The sequence below is a fragment of the Brassica oleracea genome, chromosome C9 (assembly GCF_000695525.1).
Source record: "Brassica oleracea var. oleracea cultivar TO1000 chromosome C9, BOL, whole genome shotgun sequence".
In the NCBI taxonomy this organism is placed as follows: Eukaryota; Viridiplantae; Streptophyta; class Magnoliopsida; order Brassicales; family Brassicaceae; genus Brassica; species Brassica oleracea.
This window is the reverse complement of record NC_027756.1, coordinates 5,063,777-5,091,770: the sequence shown is the minus strand read 5'-3', so window position 1 is coordinate 5,091,770 and position 27,994 is coordinate 5,063,777. Positions and strand designations below refer to the sequence as shown.

General features: G+C 36.8%; 9 protein-coding genes across 10 annotated transcripts in view; 6 read left to right on the top strand and 3 right to left on the bottom strand.

Moving 5' to 3' along the window:
* The first annotated feature begins 1,328 nt into the window (after positions 1-1,328).
* LOC106319079 lies at positions 1,329-2,236 on the top strand. Its single transcript, XM_013757300.1, has 2 exons — positions 1,329-1,533; positions 1,865-2,236. Exons 1-2 carry the CDS (start codon positions 1,390-1,392, stop codon positions 2,000-2,002), a joined length of 282 nt encoding a protein of 93 aa, XP_013612754.1. The 5' UTR covers positions 1,329-1,389; the 3' UTR covers positions 2,003-2,236.
* Positions 2,237-4,780: 2,544 nt separating this feature from the next.
* Positions 4,781-5,682, bottom strand: LOC106319077. Its single transcript, XM_013757299.1, has 2 exons — positions 5,408-5,682; positions 4,781-5,319 (listed from the first exon to the last, which is right to left on the bottom strand). Exons 1-2 carry the CDS (start codon positions 5,568-5,570, stop codon positions 4,907-4,909), a joined length of 576 nt encoding a protein of 191 aa, XP_013612753.1. The 5' UTR covers positions 5,571-5,682; the 3' UTR covers positions 4,781-4,906.
* Positions 5,683-6,570: 888 nt separating this feature from the next.
* Positions 6,571-10,303, top strand: LOC106313419 (DEAD-box ATP-dependent RNA helicase 30). The gene is made up of 10 exons (XM_013751218.1): positions 6,571-6,758; positions 6,872-7,347; positions 8,000-8,179; positions 8,285-8,446; positions 8,536-8,690; positions 8,812-8,904; positions 9,004-9,089; positions 9,183-9,409; positions 9,730-9,948; positions 10,050-10,303. Exons 1-10 carry the CDS (start codon positions 6,703-6,705, stop codon positions 10,178-10,180), a joined length of 1,785 nt encoding a protein of 594 aa, XP_013606672.1. The 5' UTR covers positions 6,571-6,702; the 3' UTR covers positions 10,181-10,303.
* A 444-nt stretch (positions 10,304-10,747) lies between these two features.
* Positions 10,748-13,415, top strand: LOC106318929 (histone deacetylase 6). Its single transcript, XM_013757098.1, has 6 exons — positions 10,748-11,312; positions 11,946-12,386; positions 12,462-12,604; positions 12,786-12,876; positions 12,969-13,105; positions 13,192-13,415. The coding sequence occupies exons 1-6, from the start codon at positions 10,773-10,775 to the stop codon at positions 13,250-13,252; spliced, it is 1,413 nt and encodes a 470-aa protein (XP_013612552.1). The 5' UTR covers positions 10,748-10,772; the 3' UTR covers positions 13,253-13,415.
* Positions 13,359-14,490, top strand: LOC106318930. Its single transcript, XM_013757099.1, has one exon. The coding sequence runs from the start codon at positions 13,413-13,415 to the stop codon at positions 14,355-14,357; it is 945 nt and encodes a 314-aa protein (XP_013612553.1). The 5' UTR covers positions 13,359-13,412; the 3' UTR covers positions 14,358-14,490.
* Positions 14,491-15,547: 1,057 nt separating this feature from the next.
* On the top strand, positions 15,548-16,110 carry LOC106317466 (uncharacterized protein At4g04775-like). The gene is made up of 2 exons (XM_013755278.1): positions 15,548-15,721; positions 15,804-16,110. The coding sequence occupies exons 1-2, from the start codon at positions 15,548-15,550 to the stop codon at positions 16,092-16,094; spliced, it is 465 nt and encodes a 154-aa protein (XP_013610732.1). The 3' UTR covers positions 16,095-16,110.
* A 535-nt stretch (positions 16,111-16,645) lies between these two features.
* Positions 16,646-17,295, bottom strand: LOC106314170. The gene is made up of 2 exons (XM_013752098.1): positions 17,091-17,295; positions 16,646-17,016 (listed from the first exon to the last, which is right to left on the bottom strand). Exons 1-2 carry the CDS (start codon positions 17,293-17,295, stop codon positions 16,646-16,648), a joined length of 576 nt encoding a protein of 191 aa, XP_013607552.1.
* A 409-nt stretch (positions 17,296-17,704) lies between these two features.
* On the bottom strand, positions 17,705-18,302 carry LOC106314169. The gene is made up of 3 exons (XM_013752097.1): positions 18,249-18,302; positions 17,770-18,180; positions 17,705-17,713 (listed from the first exon to the last, which is right to left on the bottom strand). Exons 1-3 carry the CDS (start codon positions 18,300-18,302, stop codon positions 17,705-17,707), a joined length of 474 nt encoding a protein of 157 aa, XP_013607551.1.
* Positions 18,303-27,286: 8,984 nt separating this feature from the next.
* The window catches only part of LOC106316776 (protein LATERAL ORGAN BOUNDARIES), a 2,578-nt gene continuing 1,870 nt past the window's right edge, over positions 27,287-27,994 (top strand). Inside the window, exon 1 of one of the 2 annotated variants that reach the window (XM_013754647.1) lies at positions 27,287-27,531. The gene's annotated coding sequence lies outside the window, so the exon portion shown is untranslated. Of the gene's footprint in view, positions 27,536-27,994 lie in introns of both variants that reach the window. The other variant, XM_013754648.1, reaches the window with a different exon arrangement.

The following is a 27,994-nucleotide window of genomic DNA, read 5'->3' as shown; positions in this document are numbered from 1 at the left end:
GAATGACATGCGAGTTGTAAACAATGGATAAGGGCAGCCTCATCGCCAAGAAACTATTAAAGTTTCTAAGAGAAATAAAAAAAAAGGTTTTAAATGATAAAATAATTTTTCCTTTCTAAGAAAATTTAAGCCAACAATTTGGTGACAATTGTTACAACCTGAAAGGTTCGCTAGCTAGTGAGAACTTTTCTTAACATATCACATGCTTTTTTTTGAAGATGCAATGCTGACTCGTTCGAGAAGCTATAAGAAGTGATCATGATATATGCCAAAAGACGTGGTAGTACAGGAAGTGGTACAAGAAGTGGTACATGAAGTTATTCAAGAAGCTAAGCTGTGAAACGACTACTGAAATACATAAGTAGACAACATGGGCTCGATTTATACGAGCCAAGACGTGACTATTGAGTTGGGTAAACATCTTAAATAGTATATTTAAGATGAGGAAGAATTTTCTTATTCTTAAGAGAAGAAAAAAGAAAGATTGCTTAAAGTCCTAGGTTTAGGGTTTTGACAATTAGATAAATACCAGGAGACCGTCAAAGGAAAAGGCATGCGCCCAGGGTATTCTTGAGAGAGGCACATAGGTGTGTGGCGTCGTCCCACCAGACAGATGATGAGATCTGTTGGTGGTTTATTTATAGAGAACTATACTCGTCGAAAAAGACATTGAGTACGTAGTAGTTGCTCTAAACCAGTGTAATCTAGATAAGAGTGGTAGGCACAAGTGTGTGCTGGATACCATATAGCAATTATAGGTTGCGGTCTTTTCTAGTGAATGGTTTTTGGACGTGGTCCCGGGGATGTAGGAAACGAACCCCGTTAACAAATCTCTATGTGTTCTTTTACTTTATGCTCATACATATTCTATATGCACTCGAACACATAGATTTAGCCACAGATTGCACTTTCATTTTTATTATTTTAAATTTTCTTTCAATAGCTGATATTCTCTCTTAATCTCCCCGATAAACTTGCTCTAGTATTTCCTGAACTTTTAGGAAAAAAAAAGAAATTAATTTAAAAAATTTCCCCCAACCAATAAAAGATAGAGTGGGCCAAATGGGCCTTCGCTTTATAAACAAGTCTTCTACAATATCTAAAGCAAAATCCCCACCAGATCTACCACTAAATACTTATGACAAGTACTTTCACTGTTTTGTGTGTGTGTGGCTTTCACATAAGTTCTTTATGTACAGTAGACAAACAATATGTTGGGCCAATTAATTCGTTTTAATAGGCTACGTGGGTGAAAGCCCAATAACTTAACTAAAGGCCGAGTCCTTCATAACAAATACGCAGCGTTTTTATTATGATTGTTTTTTGACCTTCGATTTTTAGATAGAGAGATAGAGAGAGAGAGAGAGAGATAGAGAGAGAGAGAGAGTAATGTTACAGTTTCCGACGTTGATGAGTCAGTTCCCGTCATCGACGAAGACGATACCGGCGTCGCATCTGCTACCTATACAGTGGCCTCAGCCTCAGAGCGATGAGATTCTGCTGGCTATGGAAGAAGCTGAGTTGGAAGAAAAGGTTTATCTTCTCTTCTCTGTATTCTTTCATTGGAGTTTCAGCTTATAACTGGAAACGTAATAAAGGATTAATCTTTTGGGTTTGACTTCGAATTTGATGAATGTGGGTTTGTTGGTAACTAACAAAGCAGATGATAAGAAACATGTTTTCAAACACTATTTACTAGAAGATTAACGACCTCATTCATCTGAGGTTTGTATGTACATATATTAGATTGTCTGATCATAGACTTGGGAGATGAAAGGGGAGATGGATTGTCAGTTTCTATGTTTGATCTTGTGAATGGTAAAGTAAGTTTTGAGTAAACTCTTGTTGTCTTGGTTTGGTGCAGTGCAACGAGATAAGAAAAATGAGTCCTAGCTTACCGGTGATTGGAAAACCAGTAGTCGAAAACCAACAAGAAGAAGACGATGATGAAGCAGATGATGACCATGATGCAGACAATGGAGAGGAATCAGATGGTGAATAATTCGAGCAAGAAACCGGTTAAGTAACAACCTCCACAACAAATGGAGTAAAAAAGAAGTTTAATGATGGCGTTAGCTTTTGATTTGGAGGATTCATTTTTCTAAGGGGCGTTATTGGAAATGAATTTTGCGTGGAATCTGAAAATTATTAAAGTTCAAAGATTTTGAAGAGTTAAGTAGATTTGATGAATTCTTGCCATATGTATTGCATAAATTGTCATTGATTATGATTTAATAGCATGAATTTCCATATATGTTTTTCTTTCCAGATTTATCTTTCAATAAAAATACTTAATTTTTTTTTATTTCAAGAAATATAGTTATTTGATGTTAAAATAATTTTTTTTTTAATATTTGAATTTGTCTTGTTTGATTTTTGTTTAAAGTTTTCTAAGGTCGACTCTATGATTTTTTCATGATTTTTTCATGATTCTTGATTATGTTATCTTTAATAATTTTTTATCTTTAAATTTATTTTTACAATTATCTTTCACATGACAACAAAAATGTAATACACAACTTTTTGTGTTTGTATATTTGTGTTTTTTGTTACATAGATTCTAAGAATCTTATGAGTATAGATGATATTTATAAAGTTGAGTGTTATGAGTAAAACTAAAGAGAATTTATGTTCCAATAACAAGAGAGTTTAGTAAAATTAAAAAATTAATAAAAACTAAACTTTTTGAATAACAAAAGATTTTATATAGAATTCAAAAGTCCATAAATCAATAACAAATGATTTTAACAAGATTGTAAGAATACATAAATCAATAACAATAGAATCTCTAAATTTTATAACTCCTTCAAAATTTAACTACCAAAACAACTGGGATTCTGAATTTGGAAGGTGGGAACAAGTTGAAACGTTTTGGCCTCAGATTTTAGTAAAGTATTATTAATTGTCTTGGTTTCATGATGTTTATTTTTTACCTTGAAAATGTTAAAGTTGACTGGTATTAATGCTGTAAAATAATTAGTTTGCCCAAAAAAAAATGTATTGGCAGAAGTTGAGTCTTTTTGTGCGCCTTTACATTGAAAAGGAGCCCAATTTCGTGTACTGTGTGGTTGATTTTTCAACAAAAAAAACAAAAGTTGTAATTAGTTTAAAAGAAACAAGGAGATATGTGTGGTACTGCTCTTACTCCAAAGGTCATTCTCTTATTATTATTGAACAACAATAATTTATACTTTCCTCTGTTCCAAAAAGTAAAATTTTATAGAGTATTTACGCTTATTAAGAATTTAATAAATGTTTATAATTTAGTTTATTTTTTTTATTTTATTATACACTTTCTAATAACTTTTTACCGATGAAATTTAATCAATTCAAATATTTTCAATTAATGTTTTTCAAAAATATAAAAAAATATCTTAAAAATATAGAAAATATATCTTTGTGGAATAAAAAAAAGATCTAAAACATTTTACTTTCAGAAACTTTTCCTGAGGGAGTATTTCTTTTGTGTGGTTCAAGTTTTCAATTATAAAGTAAGAGTGGGACAAGTTGCTCACCAAACTCTCCATTCTTTAGCCTTCAGCCTGTCTCGTTCCCAAGTTGCAGGGAACTCTGAAGTCAACTAAAATCGCCGTTACAATGTTTTCTTTCTCGTGTGCTCTGATTAATTAATAAAATTAATACTATTCCCTTATATTAATTTAAAGTTTAAAATTTATCTCATTTTAAATATCATATAATATATTTATGTGATAACTTTTTCTAATTTTACTCATGTGTTTTAATTATTACTAGATTTCGTTTTCAATTCTAAATTGATATATATTATAATATATATATATATGTCTATCAATTTTTAGAACATAATAAGTTTACTTTATATTTTTTTCTTTGAATAGATTGTTTTAAATTTCACATGTATTTGTATCTTCTTCTATATATATATATTTTATTTTTTTTCGGATTATTATTTCATTATTAAAATCGTAACTATATATATAAGAATTAGTCAAATATTGTTTTATTGTCATATTCAAATATATTGTAACATTTCACAAATTTATAAAGTTTTTAAGAAATTAAATTTTTCGCTTCATAGATTTATTTTTTCGAGTAAATAATTAAACATTTAGTTTTTGTTTAATTTTTTAAAATAAACTATATAGTTTAAAATTTGTTCTCATTGGTTTAAGGTAGTAAATATTAATCAATGTTAGATAATATAATTTTTGTTATTTAAAAAAAAATCTTTATAATTTTAAAAGTTAACATCGACAAATGCAACATGATTTTTAAGAATAAGTCCATTAGATCTATTTTTTAAAAAACAATCAAAGTCGTGAATTATGTTTTAATATATAAGATAATCAAATAAAAATATATTAATTAGAGATAAACGTAAAATTTAATGATGTTCAATGCATATAAAAAGCTAAAACGATAATAAATAAAATATTCAACTATTTTCTTTTTTTTCTCAAGTGTGACTAAAAAATTGAAACAATAACATAATTACTTCTGTCATTATCAAAGAAGCCAAAAAGCCCAAGACAAAAATAAACCTCGTTAAGTAAAAAAAAAAAATTAAACAACGCTGATATGTGCTGAACTAACCAATCCACTAGCCTACACGCGTGTAAATCTCGCACAGTGACACGCTAAAATCTCTCATTGTTCGCCACGTACCACGTATATAAAACCAACGTCGTACGTGCAAACACGTGGTAACTGCAACTCTTAACGGTTCGTAACGGTCAAAAATTTCCGTCACGTTCTCCGTCTAAATTATAATTTCACCGCTGGTCACGTCTCCCACCATTAATGGAAAAGGAAAAAATTAATTCTCTCTTCTCAAAACAAACACATCGTAAAAATTTCAATTTCTTAATTTCGCATTTTCCCGAATTTATTTTAATTTCCTTCTTTGTATCGTATATTCCAGTATCCGTCAATGCCAGATGAGTCTAGAGCCTTTGTGAACACGACACGCGTAGCAATACGATTCTCCGGATCTCTGATGGAATCTTCTAGCGAGATCCGTGGGAGGTAGACAATACCGAGACTGCAGATACCTCCCGTACGCTAACGGCGGCGAGTTCGGCGGGGAAAGCGTGACGGAGAACGGAGAGTTCGGAGATCGATCGCCGCCGCCACCGCTTGAAGACGACGGCGATTTTTGACTACGAGGAGGCGATAAAACGGCTTTGATTTTGGATCCTGAGACGCGATTGTACAATTCGACGATGTTCGCTAGCTCCTCGTCCGATTTGACGGAGATTAGAGTCTCGAGATCGCCGTTAGGTAACTGACATCGGAGATCGACGGAGTATCCGCAGAATTCAAATAGTTTCTTCGTGAGCTCTGTGAGAAAAAAAAAAAAAAATCAAAATCGATTGGATTGGATTGTAAACAGAGATTGAAGTGATTCGAAACGAAGATGGAGACGAACCTTCGAAAGAGATGGAACGATCGACGGAGAGGACTCTGGTGTGACCTCCGACGTAACGGAGCTTCCCGTCGGTGGAACGAGGGAGGATTTTGCCGCCGTAACTGCACAGAAACTTAAGACTGCTTCCACTTTTCTTCTCGTTAGCATCAACGGCCACCACCATTGTTAGGGGCTTTTGTTCAAGTTTGTTTTTGATTTTTTTTTTTTGGCAGGATTCGTTGGAGAAGAGAGAAAAAGTGTTTTTTATTTGTTTCTTTGGCGTCTTAAACCGAGAAGATAGGTTGCAGATGGGTTGGGTTTTATAGGGAGGGAGTGACGTCACAGGTGGGACCCAACGCGTATGGAGAATGCGAAATTCGTTGAACCTTCTATGGGTATTTTGGACAATTCTGTTAATTCCATAACGGAATATTCTCTATTAAATACCATTGAAAAGAATAAATATAATAGTATTAAATGTTTTATTTACATAATATTGGCTGCTGATTCTTCACCAATCACATCATTATGTACTAAAATCACATGAAAATTGATTTATCAAATATATAGGTTGATTTTTTTTTTTTTTTTGCATTTAATAGGATCTTCTTTGGCTACTAGCCTTATTATGTTTCAAAGGTAAGATATGCCAAGTCTGACCTCGTAGGCCTCTTCAAATGACATACCAATAGCTCGATTTCATTAAGAAAAAATATGGGTAAAGTCAAAGAAATACCGTTTCAATTGTTTGAAAAAAGCATATTATGATATATTCCTAAAACATGTACTATGGCAAGTGTAAAGATTCCAATAGTCTGTATGAAAATTTCAAAATGTATGCAGATAATAATTGATTTCAGATTACTTCTTAATTGGCATATTCTAATGAAACATTCGTTTTGTCAGTTAAAAAAATATTTAATTTATACAGAAATTATATAGTCTTCAAATTGTAAGAAAAAATAAAGTTTTTAATAAATTGTTTATATCCCACAAATTCCCATGCTCACTCTTCGCACTATTGAGCAAAAGGGACATAAACAATTTGGTTCAGCCCATCAAGTGGTCACTCATGGCCCATCTCTAGTGACACCAAAATAAATAAAATTCGCGCTTTAAAGAAAAGGGAAAAACAAACCACGGTGAAAATTAGGGTTTCTAATCTGGGAAAATTTACAGTCTAAGAACACGTATCGTATAAAGTATCTTGGCTTATTACCTTTGCGGCCCCTTACGTATCTCTCTATCTGCACTCTCTCTTCTAGCATCGAATCCGATTCAAAGTTTACGCAACAAAAAACGATCTAAAAGCTACGATGAGCTCCCATGATCGCAGATTCGCTGATCCCAATTCGTATCGTCAACGCTCTCCGTAAGTGAAAACACCATTTCCAATTCGTTTCCTTCGATCTGTAACTGTAACCGTAACCGTAACCGTAACCGTAACGTAACCCTTTCGTTCTCTCTCCCTCTCTCTCTCTGTAGCGCACCGGTTCGTTCGTCTCAGCCGATGGATCCTTCCGCCGCACCGTACAATCCACGCTACAGCGGCGGCGGCGGCGATGTTGGTGGAGGAGGAGGAGGATACAGACCGGCTCCTGTAATGTCCGGCGACGGTTCCGGGTATGGTCATTACCCGTCTTTTCACCCGCCTAGTAATGGCTTCTCCGTTGGTCGCGGCGGAGGAAGAGGCGGTTACGGTGGGTACGGGGGTGTGAGGGGTGGATACGGTGGAGGAGGACGCGGGGGATCGGGTAGAAGAGAGCTGGATAGCGTTTCTCTTCCGAAACAGAGTTTTGGGAATCTTGTTCATTTCGAGAAGAATTTCTACGTGGAGAGTCCTGTGGTGCAGGCGATGACGGAGCAGGATGTTGCTATGTATAGGACTGAGAAGGATATATCTGTTGAAGGGCGTGATGTTCCTAAGCCTATTAAGATGTTCCAAGATGCTAACTTTCCAGGTTATTGATTGGATCGGTCATAAGTGTTTTTTTTTTTTTGCTTGTTCGTGATTGGGAATGTGATTTACATGTCATCTCTTCTGAAATTTGAGTGCAAGTATGCAGCTTTGTTCATTACTCTAGTGAGGTCTTCTGTTGAAGTTGAATTCGATGTTTTGAAATGAGTGCAAGTATACTCCTTTGTTCTTTGAGCGAGCGCCCTCTAGTGATGTCTTCTGTTGAAGTTGATTTAGATGTTCTGAAACTTGAGTGCAAGTACGCTGATTTGTTCGTTAGACGCCCTCTAGTGATGCTTAGTTTGTTCTTGGTTCAGTGGTTTGATTTTGTAGACTTATCTCTTTTGTTATCTGAGTTAGATGCCATCTCTTATGTTGAAAGTTGATCTTGATGTACTGTAATTTGAGTGCAAGTATGCTGCTCTGTTCGTTAAAAGCTCTCTATTTATGCTTAGTTTTTTCTTGGTTAGTGGTTTGATTTTGTAGACTTATCTCTCTTATTATCCGTTTGATAGATAATATTCTCAACGTAATTGCCCTCTAGTGAGTGCAAGTCTGATGCTTTGTTCACCTAACAGCCTCTAGTTGTGCTTAGTTTGATATGTGTTGGTTTTGGTTTAGTGGTTTGATTTTGTGGACATATCTCTTTTTGATAGATAATATTCTCGACGCAATTGCTAAACTGGGATTTACTGAGCCAACACCGATACAAGCTCAGGGATGGCCAATGGCTTTGAAGGGTAGGGATTTGATTGGTATTGCTGAGACTGGCTCTGGTAAGACTCTGGCTTACTTGTTACCAGCGTTGGTCCACGTCAGTGCACAACCTCGGTTAGGTGAGTATTTTTAACAACAATATATTGATGACTGTTGGATTTTTAGCTGCATTGTTTTTTTTCGTAGGAACATTTTTACTTATGTGTATCGTTGGGGTTTATTAGGTCAAGATGATGGACCCATCGTTTTAATATTGGCGCCCACCAGAGAATTAGCAGTTCAGATTCAAGAGGAATCAAGGAAGTTCGGGCTGCGATCTGGTGTTAGAAGCACTTGTATCTATGGTGGTGCTCCTAAAGGACGTCAGATTCACGATCTTAGAAGAGGTTTATTCTTCTCATTGAAATGTTGTAGCTTTTCATATCTGGTTCTTTGATGGAACAGAAAGCTTTACGAATCTCTAATGTCTTTTCAGGTGTTGAGATTGTAATTGCTACACCTGGTCGTTTGATCGATATGTTGGAGTGCCAACACACTAATTTGAAGAGGGTGACTTACCTTGTGTTGGACGAGGCTGACAGAATGTTAGACATGGGATTTGAACCCCAAATTAGAAAGATTGTATCTCAGGTATGCTTTTACTTCCTCCAAAGCTAGCATCTATATCGTCATTAAGATTGTATATAAGCATTTGTATTCTGCTACTTATGGTTTTAAATTTTAATGAACATTGTTATTTTTCATTTGGTAGATCCGACCTGATAGACAGACACTGCTTTGGAGTGCAACATGGCCACGAGAAGTTGAAACTCTCGCCAGGCAGTTTCTACGAGATCCGTACAAGGTCTACTTCATATATCTTTCAACTTATTCAGGTTTAGTATACTGTCGTAAAGTAGGAGCTGTTTATGTTTGTGCACTGAAAATAATTGTAATGACACAGGCCATTATTGGATCAGCAGATCTAAAAGCTAACCAGTCTATTAACCAAGTAATCGAGATTGTACAGACGCCAGAGAAATACACCAGGTTCTTAATTGTTCTGTAACTGGAGAAGAATCGATTTTCATATATCTTTCCCTTTTTCGGATATGATGCTTATGCGACTTTCTTCCTTGTTAGGCTCCTTACACTGCTTAAGCAGCTAATGGATGGAAGTAAAATCTTAATCTTTGTGGAGACAAAGAGAGGTTGTGATCAAGTGACTAGACAACTGAGAATGGATGGATGGCCAGCTCTTGCCATACACGGTGACAAAAACCAAACGGAAAGAGATCGTGTCTTGTCAGAATTTAAGAGCGGAAGAAGCCCGATAATGACTGCCACTGACGTAGCAGCAAGGGGACTTGGTAGGATTATCCGTCACCTGCTTGCATTAATAGTGTTTTAACCCCGTCACACTCCTTATCCCTGCAAGTTAAGGTGGGCACATTTACTTGGAAAAATGTGTTGCTCTTAGTTCCTTGATCTTTTCAGATCTGCAGTTGTAGGGATAAGGGGGTTCTTTTCTTTCCTCTAGGCTTTAGAACACCAAAATCACATACATATCAATTTACTGATCTTCTTCCTGCATATTCTTGATCATATAGGACTATGCTTGACTAAAACTTTTTGTTTTTGGTCGTAAACTTACTTCTCAACTGTGTGGTCTTCTTTTCTTTGTTTGCAGATGTGAAGGACATAAAGTGTGTTGTTAACTATGATTTCCCAACTTCATTGGAGGACTACATCCACAGGATTGGTCGAACTGGGCGTGCAGGGGCTAAAGGAATGGCCATGACATTCTTCACACATGACAATGCTAAGTTTGCAAGAGAGCTTATCAAGATCCTTCAAGAAGCTGGTCAAGTTGTACCTCCCACTCTCTCTGCCCTAGTCCGATCTTCCGGTGAAAAACTCAATTCTAATCTCTTTTTGAGTTCATCAAAACCATTTCTTGCTATATAGTTGTGATGATCTGATCTGATTTCATTTTGTTGACTTGTTCAGGTTCTGGTGGTGGTGGTGGTGGAGGTGGACGTAGTTTCAGGTCAAGAGGAGGAGGACGTGGTGGCTTTGGAGATAAACGGCCAAGATCAACCTCAAACTTTGTACCTCATGGTGGAAAAAGGACTTGGTAGAGAGAGAGAGAGAGAGAGAGAGAGAGCTTGGTTCTCTGGTCATGTTGAAGCTCTCTGTTGTAGAGAAACGAATGTTTTATTGAATTAGTTGATTTATTTAATAAATCAAACATGATTAATATTCATAGCTGGTCGGATACATAAATTATTACTCTACCCCTTTTATCATATAAGATACTTTAGAAAATTTTATTTGATTTATAAGTTATTCTGCAAAACTAATTTGATTTGATGCTTTTTGTAGCTATGAACTCACTCAGAATCAAATTCGATTTAGTTATAAATGATAAATCTATCAATGTGTATTTGAAAAAACAAATTAAAATGAAATCGTAATTAAACTCCACTGATTTAACAAAGATTCAGTAATGTTTCTATATTAAAAAAAATAATCATACAAATTAAATGAAAATATAACAATTAAATTCTTTAAAATAAAATAAAATATGCTAATTTGAGATCGAATATAGATTTTACTTCGAAAATAACCCGGTTCGATTAGAGAGATAACCGGTGCTAACTTTAATATATATATACAGAGAGATGAATTGTTACCACACTTTTTTTATTTTGTCGACGGAAAGAGAGCGACATGGAGACAGACGAGAGCGGCGTATCATTGCCGTCAGGTCCCGACGGACGCAAGCGTCGAGTCAGCTACTTCTACGAGCCGACGATCGGCGACTACTACTACGGCCAAGGACACCCGATGAAGCCTCACCGGATCCGTATGGCTCACAGCCTCATCGTACACTACAACCTCCACCGTCGCCTCGAGATCAGCCGCCCTAACCTCGCCGACGCCTCCGACATCGGCCAGTTCCATTCCCCGGACTACGTCGATTTCCTCCGCTCCGTTTCGCCGGAGTCCATGGGCGATCACTCTGCCGCGCGGAACCTGAGGCGATTCAACGTCGGCGAGGATTGTCCTGTCTTCGACGGGCTTTTCGACTTCTGCCGCGCTTCCGCCGGAGGCTCGATTGGAGCTGCGGTTAAGTTGAACCGGCAGGACGCGGATATTGCGATCAATTGGGGCGGTGGGCTTCACCATGCTAAGAAGAGTGAAGCCTCTGGGTTTTGCTATGTGAACGACATCGTTTTGGGGATTCTCGAGTTGCTCAAGATGTTTAGGGTAAAATGCTCTAACTCGTTTCTTTTTTTTTTTTTTTTTTTTTTTTCATAGAGGAATTGAAAAAGGTTTTAAGGTTAAGTGCAGGGTAAAATGCTCTAACTCGTTTTTTTTTTTTTTTTTTTTTTTTTTTTCATAGAGGAATTGAAAAAGGTTTTAAGGTTAAGTGCTTTAAGTTGCAGATGTTTAGGGTAATTGCTCGATTCATGCTTATACTTTGAGAATATACAGCTGCAACTTACATGATCCCCTATCAGTTAGTTTGTTCCTAAGATGATGTTTTCCATTGCTTGCATTCCTAATATTTCGTTTGCAGCGACTTCTCCACGTTATGTGCTCCTTTAGAATCTTGCATTATCATGTACTTCAAGTGCACCAGATGTTTCTGAGAACATGCAGCTGCAACTTGCATGATCACTTTGAGTGTTTCAGTGGCCAATTGACATTAGACTGTTTTCCACACCGCAAACTTGTTTTGTTTCCACCGTCTGATTCTTTAAGTTTCTTACTTGTGTTTCTTTAGATTTTGATTCGGTTGCTCTGTTACCTTATCGTGATAGCACGCTGTTCAAAATGTTAAGGTGCTGTTTCTATTGCTTGCATTCCTAATATGCTTTCATCAAATTTCGTTTGCAGCGAGTTCTCTACGTTGATATCGATGTGCACCATGGAGATGGAGTAGAAGAAGCGTTTTACACCACCGATAGAGTTATGACTGTTTCGTTTCACAAGTTCGGAGACTTTTTCCCAGGAACTGGTCACATCAGAGACATTGGCGCCGAGAAAGGGAAATACTACGCTCTAAATGTTCCACTAAACGATGGTATGGACGATGAGAGTTTCCGCAGCATGTTTAGACCTCTTATCCAGAAGGTTATGGATGTGTATCAGCCAGAGGCGGTTGTTCTTCAGTGTGGAGCTGACTCCTTAAGCGGTGATCGGTTGGGTTGCTTCAACTTATCAGTCAAGGGTCATGCTGATTGCCTCCGGTTCTTGAGATCTTACAACGTCCCTCTCATGGTCTTGGGTGGTGGAGGGTATACTATTCGAAATGTTGCCCGTTGCTGGTGTTATGAGGTCCTTTCATCTCTCCTTCACTTCTTCTATGCTTGTTGGTAAGGTTTTTGTTCTTGAAAGGTTGGTTTCTTGCAGACTGCAGTTGCGGTTGGAGTAGAGCCGGACAACAAGCTCCCGTACAATGAGTACTTTGAGTATTTCGGTCCAGACTATACGCTTCACGTCGATCCAGGCCCAATGGAGAATTTGAACACACCAAAAGATATGGAGAAGATAAGGTAACATCTCCTGCTACCCCTTCTAATGATTAATGCAATTCGAGGAACTCCTGCATGCTCTCAATGCAACTTAGGATTCTATCTTTTTGCTTACATCCTCATAGCTTATGGCTTGTGAATCTCCTTGGCTTGTCAATGGGATCTTTTGAACTTAGTGAAGTTAAACTTTTGAATTTTTCAGGAACACATTGCTAGAACAACTTTCAGGACTAATACACGCACCTAGCGTGCAGTTTCAGCACACACCTCCAGTGAATAGAGTTTTGGATGAGGTAAAAAATTCAATCATCCATTGATGTATATCTCTCTCTCTCTCTCATGTTCTATTGGGACATATATTTTGTTTGCATCTCTAATCTTATAGCCGGAAGAAGACTTGGAGGAAAGACCAAAGCCTCGGATTTGGAGTGGAACGGCGAATTATGAATCAGACAGTGACGATGATGAGAAATCACCACCTCTTGTTGGTTTCTCGGGTATTAATGACCCACCTATGGACAGGTAATGAAAAAAGCTTCTTCCTACTCCAATCTAACCAAACCTTTGATGCCTTGAGAACTTAAATTTAAAACTCTTTGAATCTTCAGGGACTCTACTGGTGAAGATGATATGGAAGATGAGCCTGAAGTGAATCCACCATCCTCTTAAAACCATCTTGGTGTCCTTTGCATATTCTAGAACAGTGATATAATAGTCTCTCTTTTTTTTTACTCTCGGACAAAGCCATTACTGTTTTGTTCGAAAGTTTGAAACTGTCCTGTCATAAAAAAAACTTGATAATATTAATTACACATTGTTGAGAGCATCCATGGCTAAGGAGCTTGTCTCACTCCACTTTCTCCCACCACAATTTCACATTCCTCGCCTTCCCCTCCGCCCTAAACCACCGCAAAACCCAATCTTCCCCCGCCGCCGCAACAGAACTTCCAGCAACGACGACGGAGTCCCATCCAACGAAGTCAAAACCATCGCCAAGTTCAAATCCCGACACAACTACATACGAGTCATCGAGGTCTCCCGGAGAAGCGACCACCCGCTCGCCGGCTCTCGCTTCCTCCTCCTCGACACTCCCGGTAACATCCACAGCATCTCCTTCCTCCTCAAAACCTTAACCGATAGCTACTTCGACGTTTTCGCTACCCTCCCTCCGATTATCCCACCGGGACCCATCGGCGTTCTCGGGTTCGGAGCCGGGTCAACCGCCCGGTTGATCCTCGAGCTTTACCCACCCGAATACACTATCCACGGATGGGAAATCGACCCTTCTGTGATCGACGTAGGTAGAGAGTTCTTTAGCCTCTCTAAGCTCGAGAGAGACCATAAAGATAGGATCTTTATCAACATCGGAGACGCCTTGGACGCCAGCGTCCGAACCGGGTTCTCGGGTATTTTAGTGGATTTGTTTAGTGAAGGGAGTGTGATCAAAGAGCTTCAGGATCCAAATGTGTGGAGGGGATTGAAGAGTAGGTTGAGGAAGAGAGGGAGGATCATGGTGAACGTTGGAGGAAGGTGTGTGGAAGCTGAGGATTCAGAGAGAGATGGAGATTTGGTTATGGTGGAAACGTTGAAAGCGATGAGTCAAGTGTTTGGTGATAAGCTCTTTGTGCTAACGCTTGGGAGTGGTGATGATAGCTCTGTGGCGTTAACCGGTGACTTACCGGATCTTGATGCGTGGAAGAAGAGTCTCCCGGTTCGTGAGCTGCGAAGCTTTGCTGATATGTGGAAGCCTTTTACAGAATTCACCTTGAGCTAATCAGTTTTTGTGATGGATCATTACCAAGTTAAGAACTTGAGTGGCTGATACACTTCTTGTTCTGTCTCAAGAGATAGTTATGAGTTTATAATGTACAAACTTTTGGCTCATTCATTGTGTTGTCATTGTTGAATCTTGAGGGTTACTACTCACTACTGTTGTGTATGATCCAAATCTCTGGCTATCTTCTTTAGTGCTTTCACTGGCCGTTGAAGCTTTATCACAAGGCAAAAGCTTTACAGTAGTCACATTCTTTCTCTCTATAACGCTAGTTTAGGTGGTAACAAATTTTGTAGATATAAAGTCTTACTTTCAAAAAGAATTCTTGATAATCAATGTGTTGCAATTGCATCTGTTTTGTCCAAAAGACAATCAATGTTTTACATCTGTACGATATAGACTATATAGTCTTTTAACCCGAAAAAAAAAGAAAGAGAAAAATGTAAGTTCCCAGCTACATCATCACCATGAAAATTCCTAATAAATTTTACGAACTACATTGATATAGAGGTATTAGATTAAACGCATGCTTCTTGCTTTCGGTAGGCTTTTGCCCCATAGGATACAAATTCCAATTAGTTGAAAAGTATCTTTGGAGATTATAAACACCGTAGGTTTATTTTCTAATAATCTTTTCTCTGTATAAAATGATATAGGAGTTAGCATCTATAGATCAAGTCATGAAATAGAATAACAAATCTCTAACATTCCAACGCCCATTTGATCTATAACTCTCGTAATACTTGGACAACTCTTGGGATTACATTTACACGGGCTGGCGATCTATTTCCCCACCGGAACTATGGTGTCGCATTATTTCTCCATCAAACTATTGCCTCGTTTCATTTCCCCACCAAACGAAAGTTAAATATCTATATACCCACCATATCAAAGTTAAATATCTCTTTCTCCACCCGACCAATTTCGATGGTTAAATGTCGAAACCCCAGTACCAAACCATCAAACCTCCGTTAGTAAACCGAAGGAAAACCCAAATATTGCTAAACCGGACCTATATCTCGGTGATAACCCGACACAACGGTCAAAAATCCCAAATTGATAAGAACCCTAGAAAAAACTGTAGAATGTGAATCTCAGAGTTCTTCTTCTTCTTTTTTTTATTGTCGAGTGTTTTTTGCTTTTTGTTCTTAATCTCTTCTCACTTTATGTTAATTTTCAGATCTAAAGCCATGAGTGACGTGTCTGGAGCTTCTAGTGGTTCGTCAAGTGGACGTTCTGGAGGCAGAGTGTTTGGTGTGCCGAGAATTTGTCATTGTGGGGTTCAAATAATGGAATTGGTTTCTAAATCCAGCAACAATCCGTACCGGCGTTACTATCGTTGCGGATATGCTGTATCTAAGAAGGTAATTTGATTAATCCTTGCTTCTTCTTCATTGTATTAGTTAATGTTTTCTTTTCATAATTTTTTGTCTAAATAATGCACAGCTCTCGAATGACAACCACACTTTCAAGTGGGTCGATGAGGCTTATTTAGATGAGATAGAGGCATTAAAAATGAAAAATGCTTCACTTGCGGCAAAACTGGAGACAGTTACAATGGAGAGGAATGAGTTTGAGAGAATAGTGTTTGAGAATGTGCAAATGAAGCTTGAAAAGGAGATTTTCGAGAGAGTTGAAGAGGCTTTGGTTGAATCATCTTCTACGATGAAGAAAATGATGGTTGTTGTAGTTGTTTTGTGTATGGTCATGGTTGGGTTTAGTAAGCTCTTTGGTTGAAAAGGTTTATATAGGAATGACCTTTGTTTTAGTAATCTTATGTTTTGTGTGTTTGATCATTGTGGTTTGTGTACAAGCTTCTAGTTGCAGTAACAAAGATAATATGAAGTGCAAAACAAAGATAGATAAATGTCATTACATTACATGGATCCAAGACCATTAAGTTCAAAACCAAAGATATATGTCATTACATAGCTGTCGAAAATTAAGTTCAAAACAAAAGATAATAGATGCCATTACATATCAAATCATTCAAGCTTGAGAAACACTAGCTTGAGTGAGAGTTCCTTGTGAGGATTCACCTGCAGTTTGAGATGTGCTTACCGGTACCGAATCATCATGCTTGCCTTGCTTTGTATGCCACCTCGAGTTGTGACCTTACCACAAATGCCACAACGAATGCATAGTCCTTTTCTTGGCTTTTGGTAGCTTCTTGGTTGGTGACTCATTCACACCTCTTTTCCTTGTCTTATCCGCTTTGGTGAGCTTCTTCTTCTTCTTCCCTGTTTCTTTCCCTCGTTCTCCCTCTGTTTCTTCCCCTTGTTCATCCTCTAAGGTGGAGCATGTACATCAGGAGCATCTGTTTTGGGCCAAAACATAGAACCCCGGACTGGAACAATTCCATCTGTGTAGTTTCTTCTCCACTTAGCCGTGCGAAACCACTCACAAACATAGTCTGACGGATCAACCTTTAACTTCAGCATCACACCATATGCATGCTTACATGGAATTCCAGTGATGTCGAACTTTCTGCACGAACAAGTTCTTTTCTCCAAATGGACACGATGAGTTTGGCCATTCAATCTTGAGTCAAAGTAGCCTTTAACGCTTCTTCTAACAACACATTTGTTGGCTCCGTCTTTAAAGGGCTTATCAACAAGAGCCTTAGAGAGAACTCTCTGCATATATGGTGTACATTTTCCTGACAAAGAGAGAGCCAATTAAGTTAACTGAATTTATATTTTTTAGATATTAGAAGTATTGAAAAAAACTTACCTTGGTGTTCATGAGATTCTCTGGATCTTGTGGCTATACGCACCATAGCAAGTCTTGCTATTGTTTCGAGCATATGCACAAATGGCTTCTCTCTTGCCTTGTTGATGGAGCTGTTAAAGGACTCTGTCGAGTTGTTCTCCACATCTTCGCAGTAATTTCCCAGCTTGAAGAAAGCTCGGCACCAACTCCTCGGATTTGTAGCCATAACATCTATACACACACCTGTATCGTAGCAACTTAACCTGTCCAAGTTTTGCTGATACTTTTCTTCATTGTAGCTCCATGCTACACTCCATATGTAAGACTTCATCTGTTTTTTGTTGCCATGTTTCTTCTTCAAATTCCCGTAGATGTGTCTTACACACTTCCGATGCTCCATCTTAGGCAACTCTATCTTAATAGCTCTGATCAATCCCTGATACAGAACCACAAACTTAATCAAACAACAACATAAAGAAACAGTGATTTCAACAAAAAAAAAAACAAAAAACTTACCGGGCTACGCTCTGAGACAGCAATGTAATTGTCACCATCCTTTAAGGCGTGCAAACTGTTGATCATGTTCACTCTTAATCCACTTCAAAGCTTTATTCCTACCAGCTTGACACTGAGGCTTAGACACACTAATAGACCAATTTTCCATGATCAATTCCTCGATCTTCATAGGCATATAGTATGCCGGCTCTTCACGGATCTTGTTCCCAAACAACCTAGCTATCACAGGGACCTTCACCATCTCACACTCTCCATTAACCTCACATGTGTGGTTATCTACAAACAACCTAACTCTCCAAATTTTATCCTTCGGAAGGATCGAAGCATAAATTTTCCAGCCACAAGCTTCATCATTCTCACCAAGACCAGCACATTCGAAACCAAGCTTATCCTTATCATACCTGTATTGTCTGATATTGCAGCGAGTCCTAAGAGCATAATCGAGGACTCTGTCTTTGAAAGCCACACCATTGAAGAATGTCTGGTCTCGGTACAAATGCCCATCACCACGGCGTATATGCGTCCTCATTCTCTGTGGGGCTTCAGGATCTTCTTCTTCCTCATTATCTTCATCACTCTCAGGCAAGACGTCATGCTGAATTGGCGGCTCACTCACGAAATTTCGCAACACAATTCGTCGAGTTCAAACTCTTCTCGCTCAACTTCTTCATCATCAATTTCGAACTCTCCTTCGCCGATTATAGGTACTACAGACATGGTAAACACGAATTCAATCGATTTCCTGTTGTTTTCTCTCAGGAATTCTCTCCCACTCTCTCTATTTCACGTTCTAGGGTTCTTGGGTTTTTGATTTGGGGATTTTTTGGGTTTAGATAGATTAGGATGTTTAAGTCGGGTTAAAAATAATTAAGTTCGGTTAAGTCGAGATTCGGTATTAGTAACCCGTCTTAACCAAACTAATAAACCAACTAAACATGGTTTTATGTGGATTTGAGTGTTTAATTTTTGTCGGGTGGGGAAAGAGATATTTAACTTTGATATGGTGGGTATATAGATATTTAACTTTCGTTTGGTGGGGAAATGAAACGAGACAATAGTTTGATGGAGAAATAGTGCAACACCATAGTTCCGGTGGGGAAATAGATCGCCAGCCCCATTTACACTACGTTTTCTAATTGTTATCTTCTTACTAAACTCGTACATGCATATGAAATATTCATTTAGCTTAAATATGTACACGAACATGCAATAGATAGAAAACATCAAATTTTCATTATCGCTACAAAGGAAAAGTTGGATAGGCCATGAAAACTATATATAGCACTTTTGTGGAAAATTATATATTAGCATAACATTTTCGTGATCATATATTTAGTAAAAATTGATAGTTACTGAAAGGCAGATTGAGATTTTTTTGACAGAACACACGTGTTACTGCAGAGAAATAAGCAATCCCGAGGGAGAGAATAAAATCTATACCCTTTGTCGTCAATTTCTTCATAGTTGGTTTCAACAAAACATAAGATTTTCACATTTGAGAAAATGTTCAAGTTGTAATTCTAATTAGTACCTGATTTTCATTTAAAAAAATAAGGTAGTATTTATAGTTTAGTTTGTTATTCAAATGAACAAACCGGCAAATAAATGTATATTATGTATAATTAAATACAAAAGACTAAATGTATACATATAGGTTGATTAACATATTTTGTCTCCGTTAAACTTTTTGGACATAATATATATTTATACATTTCTGTTGATCAAATACTTTGATATTTTCTAAAAGGAAATGTTTTAATTTTTATATATGAACGAAATCTATATTCGTGTTTATAAGTTTCCCAATTTACTTATTAATTTGATGTTCATGATTTTTGAAAATAAATAAGGGAGAATTTCATGCTTACCACTTTCATAGTACCATTATTCATTTTTACCACCACAAAAAAAATATTTTCAAAAATATTGTTCATTAAGTGACAAAAGACTCTTATACCAGTGTTCTATCTATATATATTTAATAAATAATTATTTAAATAAATAAAAAATAAAAAATAAAAAAGATCTTTTTTTTATGTTTTCGAATTATACTTTTTCAAACTCAAACTTTTTTATAAATTTTTTTTTTTTATTTTTTTTTGAAAATCAAAAATTATGTTTGAAACTATTTTTAATTTTTTTTTATATTTTTAAGCATTTAATTATATATTTATTAGAATCCTAAATTTTACATTTTAAAAACTCTAACTCATCCATCAACTCTAAATCCTAAATTTAGATTAATTAACCCTATAGATATAAATGTATTTTACTTTTCATTAAAAATGATGATAAAAGTGGTTAGTGTAAACATAAAAAGTGGTACTGTGAATGTGGTATTTGTGACAATTTCCCAATAAATAACCCCTAAATGATCATGCAGTGTAGTATATACTCCATCTGTTTCAATATAATTGATGTTTTGGAAAAGTTTTGTTGTTTCATAATAGATGATGTTTGCATAAATATAAGTAATTTTAACTTCATCAAAAATTGTGTAACCAATTGTATTTTTATTATATCTATTTATAACTAGTTTTAAATTATATTTTAATGATACTTTTTGATAAAAATTAATTTTCTTAATATCCGTGCATCTAAGTAAAACATCATGCAATATGAAATAGAGAGAGTATAAAATTCGATCTCTTCTTCTAATTTTCTCTCTATAAAATTGTATATGCTTGGTTATTTATGATTATAATAATCTAGATAAATTCCATTCGGCATATATGAAGACATACAAAATGACACATTTACGTTTTCTCAACAAAACAAAATGACACATTCACAAACTATTCACCAAGTTGCATCACTGACCTCTCATACCTTCAACTTTACCTTCCACAATGAGCACATGCAGATTCAATTAAATCTATATTACCTCTTATGTGTGCGTTGTTTCAAATGAGACCATATATATAATGTGGTTTCTAGAGATTCTTAGATTATCACAAGGATTGTATTTAAGTAATTACAAAGAAAAAATGCGAGGGACAGTAGTACTAGTCTAGTTTTAGTAGATCATATGTGTGAGGAGGACCCATCACCCATATTCGCTTTATATCTCTGCAAACCTTTTATAACACTTCATACCCCCACCTCTCTTATATGCAACCTCTATACATTGGAGGTTTATATATATACGTCAATACCAATCTAATTAATTACTTTAACCTTTTGATGGTAAAACTTGTCAAAATATGTTTCTAAGATGTTGATCTAGTATGTGGAAACCTGCACCGAAAGTAAGATAGAATGTTACATGATTTTTTGCAACAAATGTTATATGATTTTAACCAACATGAATCAGTTTTTTTTGTTTGGTAAGAATATGAATCAGTTTTTGTTAATTTATTATAAGTGGAAGTCTATATATGAACTAATATAATGCTATAAGAAAACTTGACAACGGTAGCTACGAATCTGTTTCCAAAAGATTCATGGTTGAATTAATAAACAAACCAACCAAATCATAAATACTGTTCAAGAATTTTCTAACTTAGTTGATATTTAGCCATCTGAATTTTCAGATCAGTAAGATTGAAATTGTTGAGTTCGATATGAACCAGTTTTTTTTGTAGTCTAGTAAGTAATAAGATATGAACTCGGCGTTAGCAGAGGTACGAGACTAGTGTCCTCTTTTAGCAAAGAATAGCACCTCTATGTTCGAACCCTAATTAACTTCTTATATTAATCACATAGGGAAGATTTTTAAAATGAGTAAATTAGTTTGGTGATAAAGCCTAGATGCTTGCTTCACTTTAGTAAATTTCTAAATCCCACCACTAACCCCCATCATAACTCGATACACAATAATTATAACCTAACGGATCTTGAAAAAATTCCTTTTTTATTTTTTGGAACTGTATCTTAAAAGCATTCAAAAGGCTAAAAGTTTCTATAAGGTGAATTTTACAGTTTATCTTCAAAATAAACTGTGTTACGAGAGGTTAACCGCAAACAACCAGAGTGAGTTAATATATATATATAAAATTATGCTTATGTGATCACTTAAACTTTGGACTTCAGCTCAAATGTTTATTTGATGTGGGCATGCGGAAAATTTTTATTACAGATTTTCTGTATGTCTACTCTGATAATTAATCTGACTTTCGGCTAAAATTATTTGGTGATAAAAATGGTGCGAGAACTAATTAAGAAGAAGACACTTACAAATGTCACATCAATTGTCACTTCAAATAATATATCTTTAATATATACTATAACACAAGTAACTGTTGGTATGATACTAACCCTAGCTGGCTATAGCTTCAAACTTTTGGCCCCCCCCCCCTCCTCATATAGTTTTGTTTTTACAAAACCTATTAACACTTGACTTGAGTTCACATGAAATCTATTGACTTTTACTGATTACCTGTCTCTAACGACCTACTTTGAGGTCTCAAGAGCTTATTCTTGTTCTATATTTTTCAATTGAATTAAACTGAAGAATTATATTGTTTAGCTAAAACTAAAAAAGAATGAATACTCTATTAATTTTAGTATGTGAAGATATTACAATACGATCGAATACAGTTTGCCATATGAATTTTTATCACTTTCTCGTTTGTTCTGCCAAAACCATTCATATTCTAAATAATATGTTAGTGCCCATTGTATATCAAGGATTGTTGTGATCATATAATTCGACAGTTGAGATTTGTTGGAGACGTTTAGGGTTTCTTAAGGTTACAATTCTTAATTTGGCCATCAGCGTGCGAGGTTATATACAGAGATCATAGGGTATATATACACAATGATTATTTATTAGCTAGCTTAGGGTTGATCTTCAGACTGTTAGGGAATATTGCTATCATTAATGCATGAAGAAAAATTACAAAAGCTAAAGTTAAACAAATTGTTATAAATTAAGCATTGAAATGATCATCCACTTCTTTACCAAACTCAAGCACTATGATCATCCACTCCTTTACCAACTCAAGCACTATGATCATCTACTCATCAAGCATTATGATCACCCACTCATTTACCAAATTAAGCACCATCTTTGTTATTTTATGTATTGTTGTTCACTATAAATACCATCACTCATCTCACTCTTTTGTACACCAAAAACAAGAACAAGAGTTTATAATCAAAGAACCATTACATCTTCTTCTTCTTCCTTATAATAAACTCTCTCCCTTATACTAGTGTTATTTGCTTCCTACGGGTATCAAATTCTACTCTTATTTAAATTTCTCGATACTATAAATTATAAGTTATTTCATAACACGTTATCAGCACGATCACTCTGCGATTCGGTAAAATTTATTTGTATCATTTATACCCTGTTATAATGGTCGGTATACCGCCTCTACTATTATTTATATCATGTTATAATGGCCGGAATACCGCCTATATTATTTACTAGTAATTTAATTTATTTATTGGTCGGCCGAGCCGCCTTATATCCTGTTTATTATTTATTGGTCGGCCGAGCCGCCTTATATCCTGTTTATTATTTATTGGTCGGCCGAGCCGCCTTATATCCTGTTTATTATTTATTGGTCGGCCGAGCCGCCTTATATCCTGTTTATTATTTATTGGTCGGCCGAGCCGCCTTATATCCTGTTTATTATTTATTGGTCGGCCGAGCCGCCTTATATCCTGTTTATTATTTATTGGTCGGCCGAGCCGCCTTATATCCTGTTTATTATTTATTGGTCGGCCGAGCCGCCTTATATCCTGTTTATTATTTATTGGTCGGCCGAGCCGCCTTATATCCTGTTTATTATTTATTGGTCGGCCGAGCCGCCTTATATCCTGTTTATTATTTATTGGTCGGCCGAGCCGCCTTATATCCTGTTTATTATTTATTGGTCGGCCGAGCCGCCTTATATCCTGTTTATTATTTATTGGTCGGCCGAGCCGCCTTATATCCTGTTTATTATTTATTGGTCGGCCGAGCCGCCTTATATCCTGTTTATTATTTATTGGTCGGCCGAGCCGCCTTATATCCTGTTTATTATTTATTGGTCGGCCGAGCCGCCTTATATCCTGTTTATTATTTATTGGTCGGCCGAGCCGCCTTATATCCTGTTTATTATTTATTGGTCGGCCGAGCCGCCTTATATCCTGTTTATTATTTATTGGTCGGCCGAGCCGCCTTATATCCTGTTTATTATTTATTGGTCGGCCGAGCCGCCTTATATCCTGTTTATTATTTATTGGTCGGCCGAGCCGCCTTATATCCTGTTTATTATTTATTGGTCGGCCGAGCCGCCTTATATCCTGTTTATTATTTATTGGTCGGCCGAGCCGCCTTATATCCTGTTTATTATTTATTGGTCGGCCGAGCCGCCTTATATCCTGTTTATTATTTATTGGTCGGCCGAGCCGCCTTATATCCTGTTTATTATTTATTGGTCGGCCGAGCCGCCTTATATCCTGTTTATTATTTATTGGTCGGCCGAGCCGCCTTATATCCTGTTTATTATTTATTGGTCGGCCGAGCCGCCTTATATCCTGTTTATTATTTATTGGTCGGCCGAGCCGCCTTATATCCTGTTTATTATTTATTGGTCGGCCGAGCCGCCTTATATCCTGTTTATTATTTATTGGTCGGCCGAGCCGCCTTATATCCTGTTTATTATTTATTGGTCGGCCGAGCCGCCTTATATCCTGTTTATTATTTATTGGTCGGCCGAGCCGCCTTATATCCTGTTTATTATTTATTGGTCGGCCGAGCCGCCTTATATCCTGTTTATTATTTATTGGTCGGCCGAGCCGCCTTATATCCTGTTTATTATTTATTGGTCGGCCGAGCCGCCTTATATCCTGTTTATTATTTATTGGTCGGCCGAGCCGCCTTATATCCTGTTTATTATTTATTGGTCGGCCGAGCCGCCTTATATCCTGTTTATTATTTATTGGTCGGCCGAGCCGCCTTATATCCTGTTTATTATTTATTGGTCGGCCGAGCCGCCTTATATCCTGTTTATTATTTATTGGTCGGCCGAGCCGCCTTATATCCTGTTTATTATTTATTGGTCGGCCGAGCCGCCTTATATCCTGTTTATTATTTATTGGTCGGCCGAGCCGCCTTATATCCTGTTTATTATTTATTGGTCGGCCGAGCCGCCTTATATCCTGTTTATTATTTATTGGTCGGCCGAGCCGCCTTATATCCTGTTTATTATTTATTGGTCGGCCGAGCCGCCTTATATCCTGTTTATTATTTATTGGTCGGCCGAGCCGCCTTATATCCTGTTTATTATTTATTGGTCGGCCGAGCCGCCTTATATCCTGTTTATTATTTATTGGTCGGCCGAGCCGCCTTATATCCTGTTTATTATTTATTGGTCGGCCGAGCCGCCTTATATCCTGTTTATTATTTATTGGTCGGCCGAGCCGCCTTATATCCTGTTTATTATTTATTGGTCGGCCGAGCCGCCTTATATCCTGTTTATTATTTATTGGTCGGCCGAGCCGCCTTATATCCTGTTTATTATTTATTGGTCGGCCGAGCCGCCTTATATCCTGTTTATTATTTATTGGTCGGCCGAGCCGCCTTATATCCTGTTTATTATTTATTGGTCGGCCGAGCCGCCTTATATCCTGTTTATTATTTATTGGTCGGCCGAGCCGCCTTATATCCTGTTTATTATTTATTGGTCGGCCGAGCCGCCTTATATCCTGTTTATTATTTATTGGTCGGCCGAGCCGCCTTATATCCTGTTTATTATTTATTGGTCGGCCGAGCCGCCTTATATCCTGTTTATTATTTATTGGTCGGCCGAGCCGCCTTATATCCTGTTTATTATTTATTGGTCGGCCGAGCCGCCTTATATCCTGTTTATTATTTATTGGTCGGCCGAGCCGCCTTATATCCTGTTTATTATTTATTGGTCGGCCGAGCCGCCTTATATCCTGTTTATTATTTATTGGTCGGCCGAGCCGCCTTATATCCTGTTTATTATTTATTGGTCGGCCGAGCCGCCTTATATCCTGTTTATTATTTATTGGTCGGCCGAGCCGCCTTATATCCTGTTTATTATTTATTGGTCGGCCGAGCCGCCTTATATCCTGTTTATTATTTATTGGTCGGCCGAGCCGCCTTATATCCTGTTTATTATTTATTGGTCGGCCGAGCCGCCTTATATCCTGTTTATTATTTATTGGTCGGCCGAGCCGCCTTATATCCTGTTTATTATTTATTGGTCGGCCGAGCCGCCTTATATCCTGTTTATTATTTATTGGTCGGCCGAGCCGCCTTATATCCTGTTTATTATTTATTGGTCGGCCGAGCCGCCTTATATCCTGTTTATTATTTATTGGTCGGCCGAGCCGCCTTATATCCTGTTTATTATTTATTGGTCGGCCGAGCCGCCTTATATCCTGTTTATTATTTATTGGTCGGCCGAGCCGCCTTATATCCTGTTTATTATTTATTGGTCGGCCGAGCCGCCTTATATCCTGTTTATTATTTATTGGTCGGCCGAGCCGCCTTATATCCTGTTTATTATTTATTGGTCGGCCGAGCCGCCTTATATCCTGTTTATTATTTATTGGTCGGCCGAGCCGCCTTATATCCTGTTTATTATTTATTGGTCGGCCGAGCCGCCTTATATCCTGTTTATTATTTATTGGTCGGCCGAGCCGCCTTATATCCTGTTTATTATTTATTGGTCGGCCGAGCCGCCTTATATCCTGTTTATTATTTATTGGTCGGCCGAGCCGCCTTATATCCTGTTTATTATTTATTGGTCGGCCGAGCCGCCTTATATCCTGTTTATTATTTATTGGTCGGCCGAGCCGCCTTATATCCTGTTTATTATTTATTGGTCGGCCGAGCCGCCTTATATCCTGTTTATTATTTATTGTAAGTGTGGTTGTACTTTTTTTCCTTATCATGGTTTTTTTTTTATCCCATTGGGTTTTTCCATGACAAGGTTTTAACGAGGCAACAAAGAACATACAAAAGATAGACAACCAAAGAGAATGTTACAATTTGAGAGATGAAAATCTATCATTGTTCTAAAGGTTCTATGACTACTCATTCGAGGGGGAGCTTACGTAGTTGTACTCTTTTTACTTTTACTACGGTTTTTCCCATTGGGTTTTCCATGACTAGGTTTTTAACGAGGCACCACGTAATACAAGATGGATGATCAAGGGGGAGTGTTATAAATTAAGCATTGAAATGATCATCCACTTCTTTACCAAACTCAAGCACTATGATCATCCACTCCTTTACCAACTCAAGCACTATGATCATCTACTCATCAAGCATTATGATCACCCACTCATTTACCAAATTAAGCACCATCTTTGTTATTTTATGTATTGTTGTTCACTATAAATACCATCACTCATCTCACTCTTTTGTACACCAAAAACAAGAACAAGAGTTTATAATCAAAGAACCATTACATCTTCTTCTTCTTCCTTATAATAAACTCTCTCCCTCATACTAGTGTTATTTGCTTCCTACGGGTATTAAATTCTACTCTTATTTAAATTTCTCGATACTATAAATTATAAGTTATTTCATAACACAAATTAATTTATTGGGCGACAAAAGTGAGCACAGTGGCTGATGTTACTATTATTCTTGAGATGAAATGTCATAGTCGTTCTTTGAGGGACATACTTTCTCCTTCTCTTCCTGTTTATTAATTGTTCATTGGTTATTATTACACTTTGTCTTTTGCTCTTTCTCCTTCTTCTCCACTAAAATTTTCTTTTTCAATTTTTACATTTTTATTTGGTTGTTTGGTTTCTTTAAATTCTCAGCCTCTATACAAAATTTTCTCAATTCTTCTTGAAATTAGGGTTTCCCCTTTCTCTGAGAGGGCTGTGCACCTAAATTATCCCTCCTATTGACTAAAGAGTTAAGCCTATTACATCTACTTTGGAAACAAATTTCAAAGGTAAGAAAAAGCCATTGACAGAGGAAGAAAGATACACTTAGATCCTCAAAGAACCTAAAGATCTAAAGGTAGGTATATATATTTATATCTCTATACACGCTTTGATATGTGTATGTATATTTGCATCTAAATAAACTCCTAGATGTAGCATAGCTTCCGATCATCAAAGATAATCCTTAATTTCTATTCTATGTTTGTTTTCCTATGCTTCATGCTCGATTGCTTATATGTGTTATATAACCCACTTTGACATTTCTGTACACTTTCTTTTGAAGTTCTACTCTAGCATATGAGAAAAAGATACTAGTAAAATACATGTGATAATTGAACTTTCATTACAACAGTGATCAGTTTGAGATGACCTAATTAATATCAGATCTAAAGTTTCTATATACATATCAAAATTAGGATTAATTTAGGTTAGTGGAATTAATTGTTTCATCTCGACAAGGATAGGGAGGAGCAAAAAGAGATAAAGAGAGGGAAAAAGAAACTTGAATTTTCTATGATCAAGTTTAATCATTTTTTTTT

Bases quoted from the DNA above. Each gene is read 5' to 3' on its own strand.
- LOC106319077 (XM_013757299.1), bottom strand. From the start codon at position 5,570: ATGGTGGTGGCCGTTGATGCTAACGAGAAGAAAAGTGGAAGCAGTCTT. The intron at 5,320-5,407 runs GTTCGTCTCCAT...TTTTTCTCACAG, and splicing joins TCGTTCCATCTCTTTCGAAG to AGCTCACGAAGAAACTATTT.
- LOC106318930 (XM_013757099.1), top strand. From the start codon at position 13,413: ATGGCTAAGGAGCTTGTCTCACTCCACTTTCTCCCACCACAATTTCAC.
- LOC106314170 (XM_013752098.1), bottom strand. From the start codon at position 17,295: ATGGCTACAAATCCGAGGAGTTGGTGCCGAGCTTTCTTCAAGCTGGGA. The intron at 17,017-17,090 runs GTAAGTTTTTTT...TCTCTTTGTCAG, and splicing joins AGAATCTCATGAACACCAAG to GAAAATGTACACCATATATG.
- LOC106319079 (XM_013757300.1), top strand. From the start codon at position 1,390: ATGTTACAGTTTCCGACGTTGATGAGTCAGTTCCCGTCATCGACGAAG. The intron at 1,534-1,864 runs GTTTATCTTCTC...GGTTTGGTGCAG, and splicing joins AAGCTGAGTTGGAAGAAAAG to TGCAACGAGATAAGAAAAAT.
- LOC106313419 (XM_013751218.1), top strand. From the start codon at position 6,703: ATGAGCTCCCATGATCGCAGATTCGCTGATCCCAATTCGTATCGTCAA. The intron at 7,348-7,999 runs GTTATTGATTGG...TCTTTTTGATAG, and splicing joins CCAAGATGCTAACTTTCCAG to ATAATATTCTCGACGCAATT. The intron at 8,691-8,811 runs GTATGCTTTTAC...TTCATTTGGTAG, and splicing joins TTAGAAAGATTGTATCTCAG to ATCCGACCTGATAGACAGAC.
- LOC106318929 (XM_013757098.1), top strand. From the start codon at position 10,773: ATGGAGACAGACGAGAGCGGCGTATCATTGCCGTCAGGTCCCGACGGA. The intron at 12,387-12,461 runs GTCCTTTCATCT...GGTTTCTTGCAG, and splicing joins CCCGTTGCTGGTGTTATGAG to ACTGCAGTTGCGGTTGGAGT. The intron at 12,605-12,785 runs GTAACATCTCCT...TGAATTTTTCAG, and splicing joins AAAGATATGGAGAAGATAAG to GAACACATTGCTAGAACAAC.
- LOC106314169 (XM_013752097.1), bottom strand. From the start codon at position 18,302: ATGTCTGTAGTACCTATAATCGGCGAAGGAGAGTTCGAAATTGATGAT. The intron at 18,181-18,248 runs GTTGAGCGAGAA...CCGCCAATTCAG, and splicing joins TCGAAATTGATGATGAAGAA to CATGACGTCTTGCCTGAGAG.
- LOC106317466 (XM_013755278.1), top strand. From the start codon at position 15,548: ATGAGTGACGTGTCTGGAGCTTCTAGTGGTTCGTCAAGTGGACGTTCT. The intron at 15,722-15,803 runs GTAATTTGATTA...AATAATGCACAG, and splicing joins GATATGCTGTATCTAAGAAG to CTCTCGAATGACAACCACAC.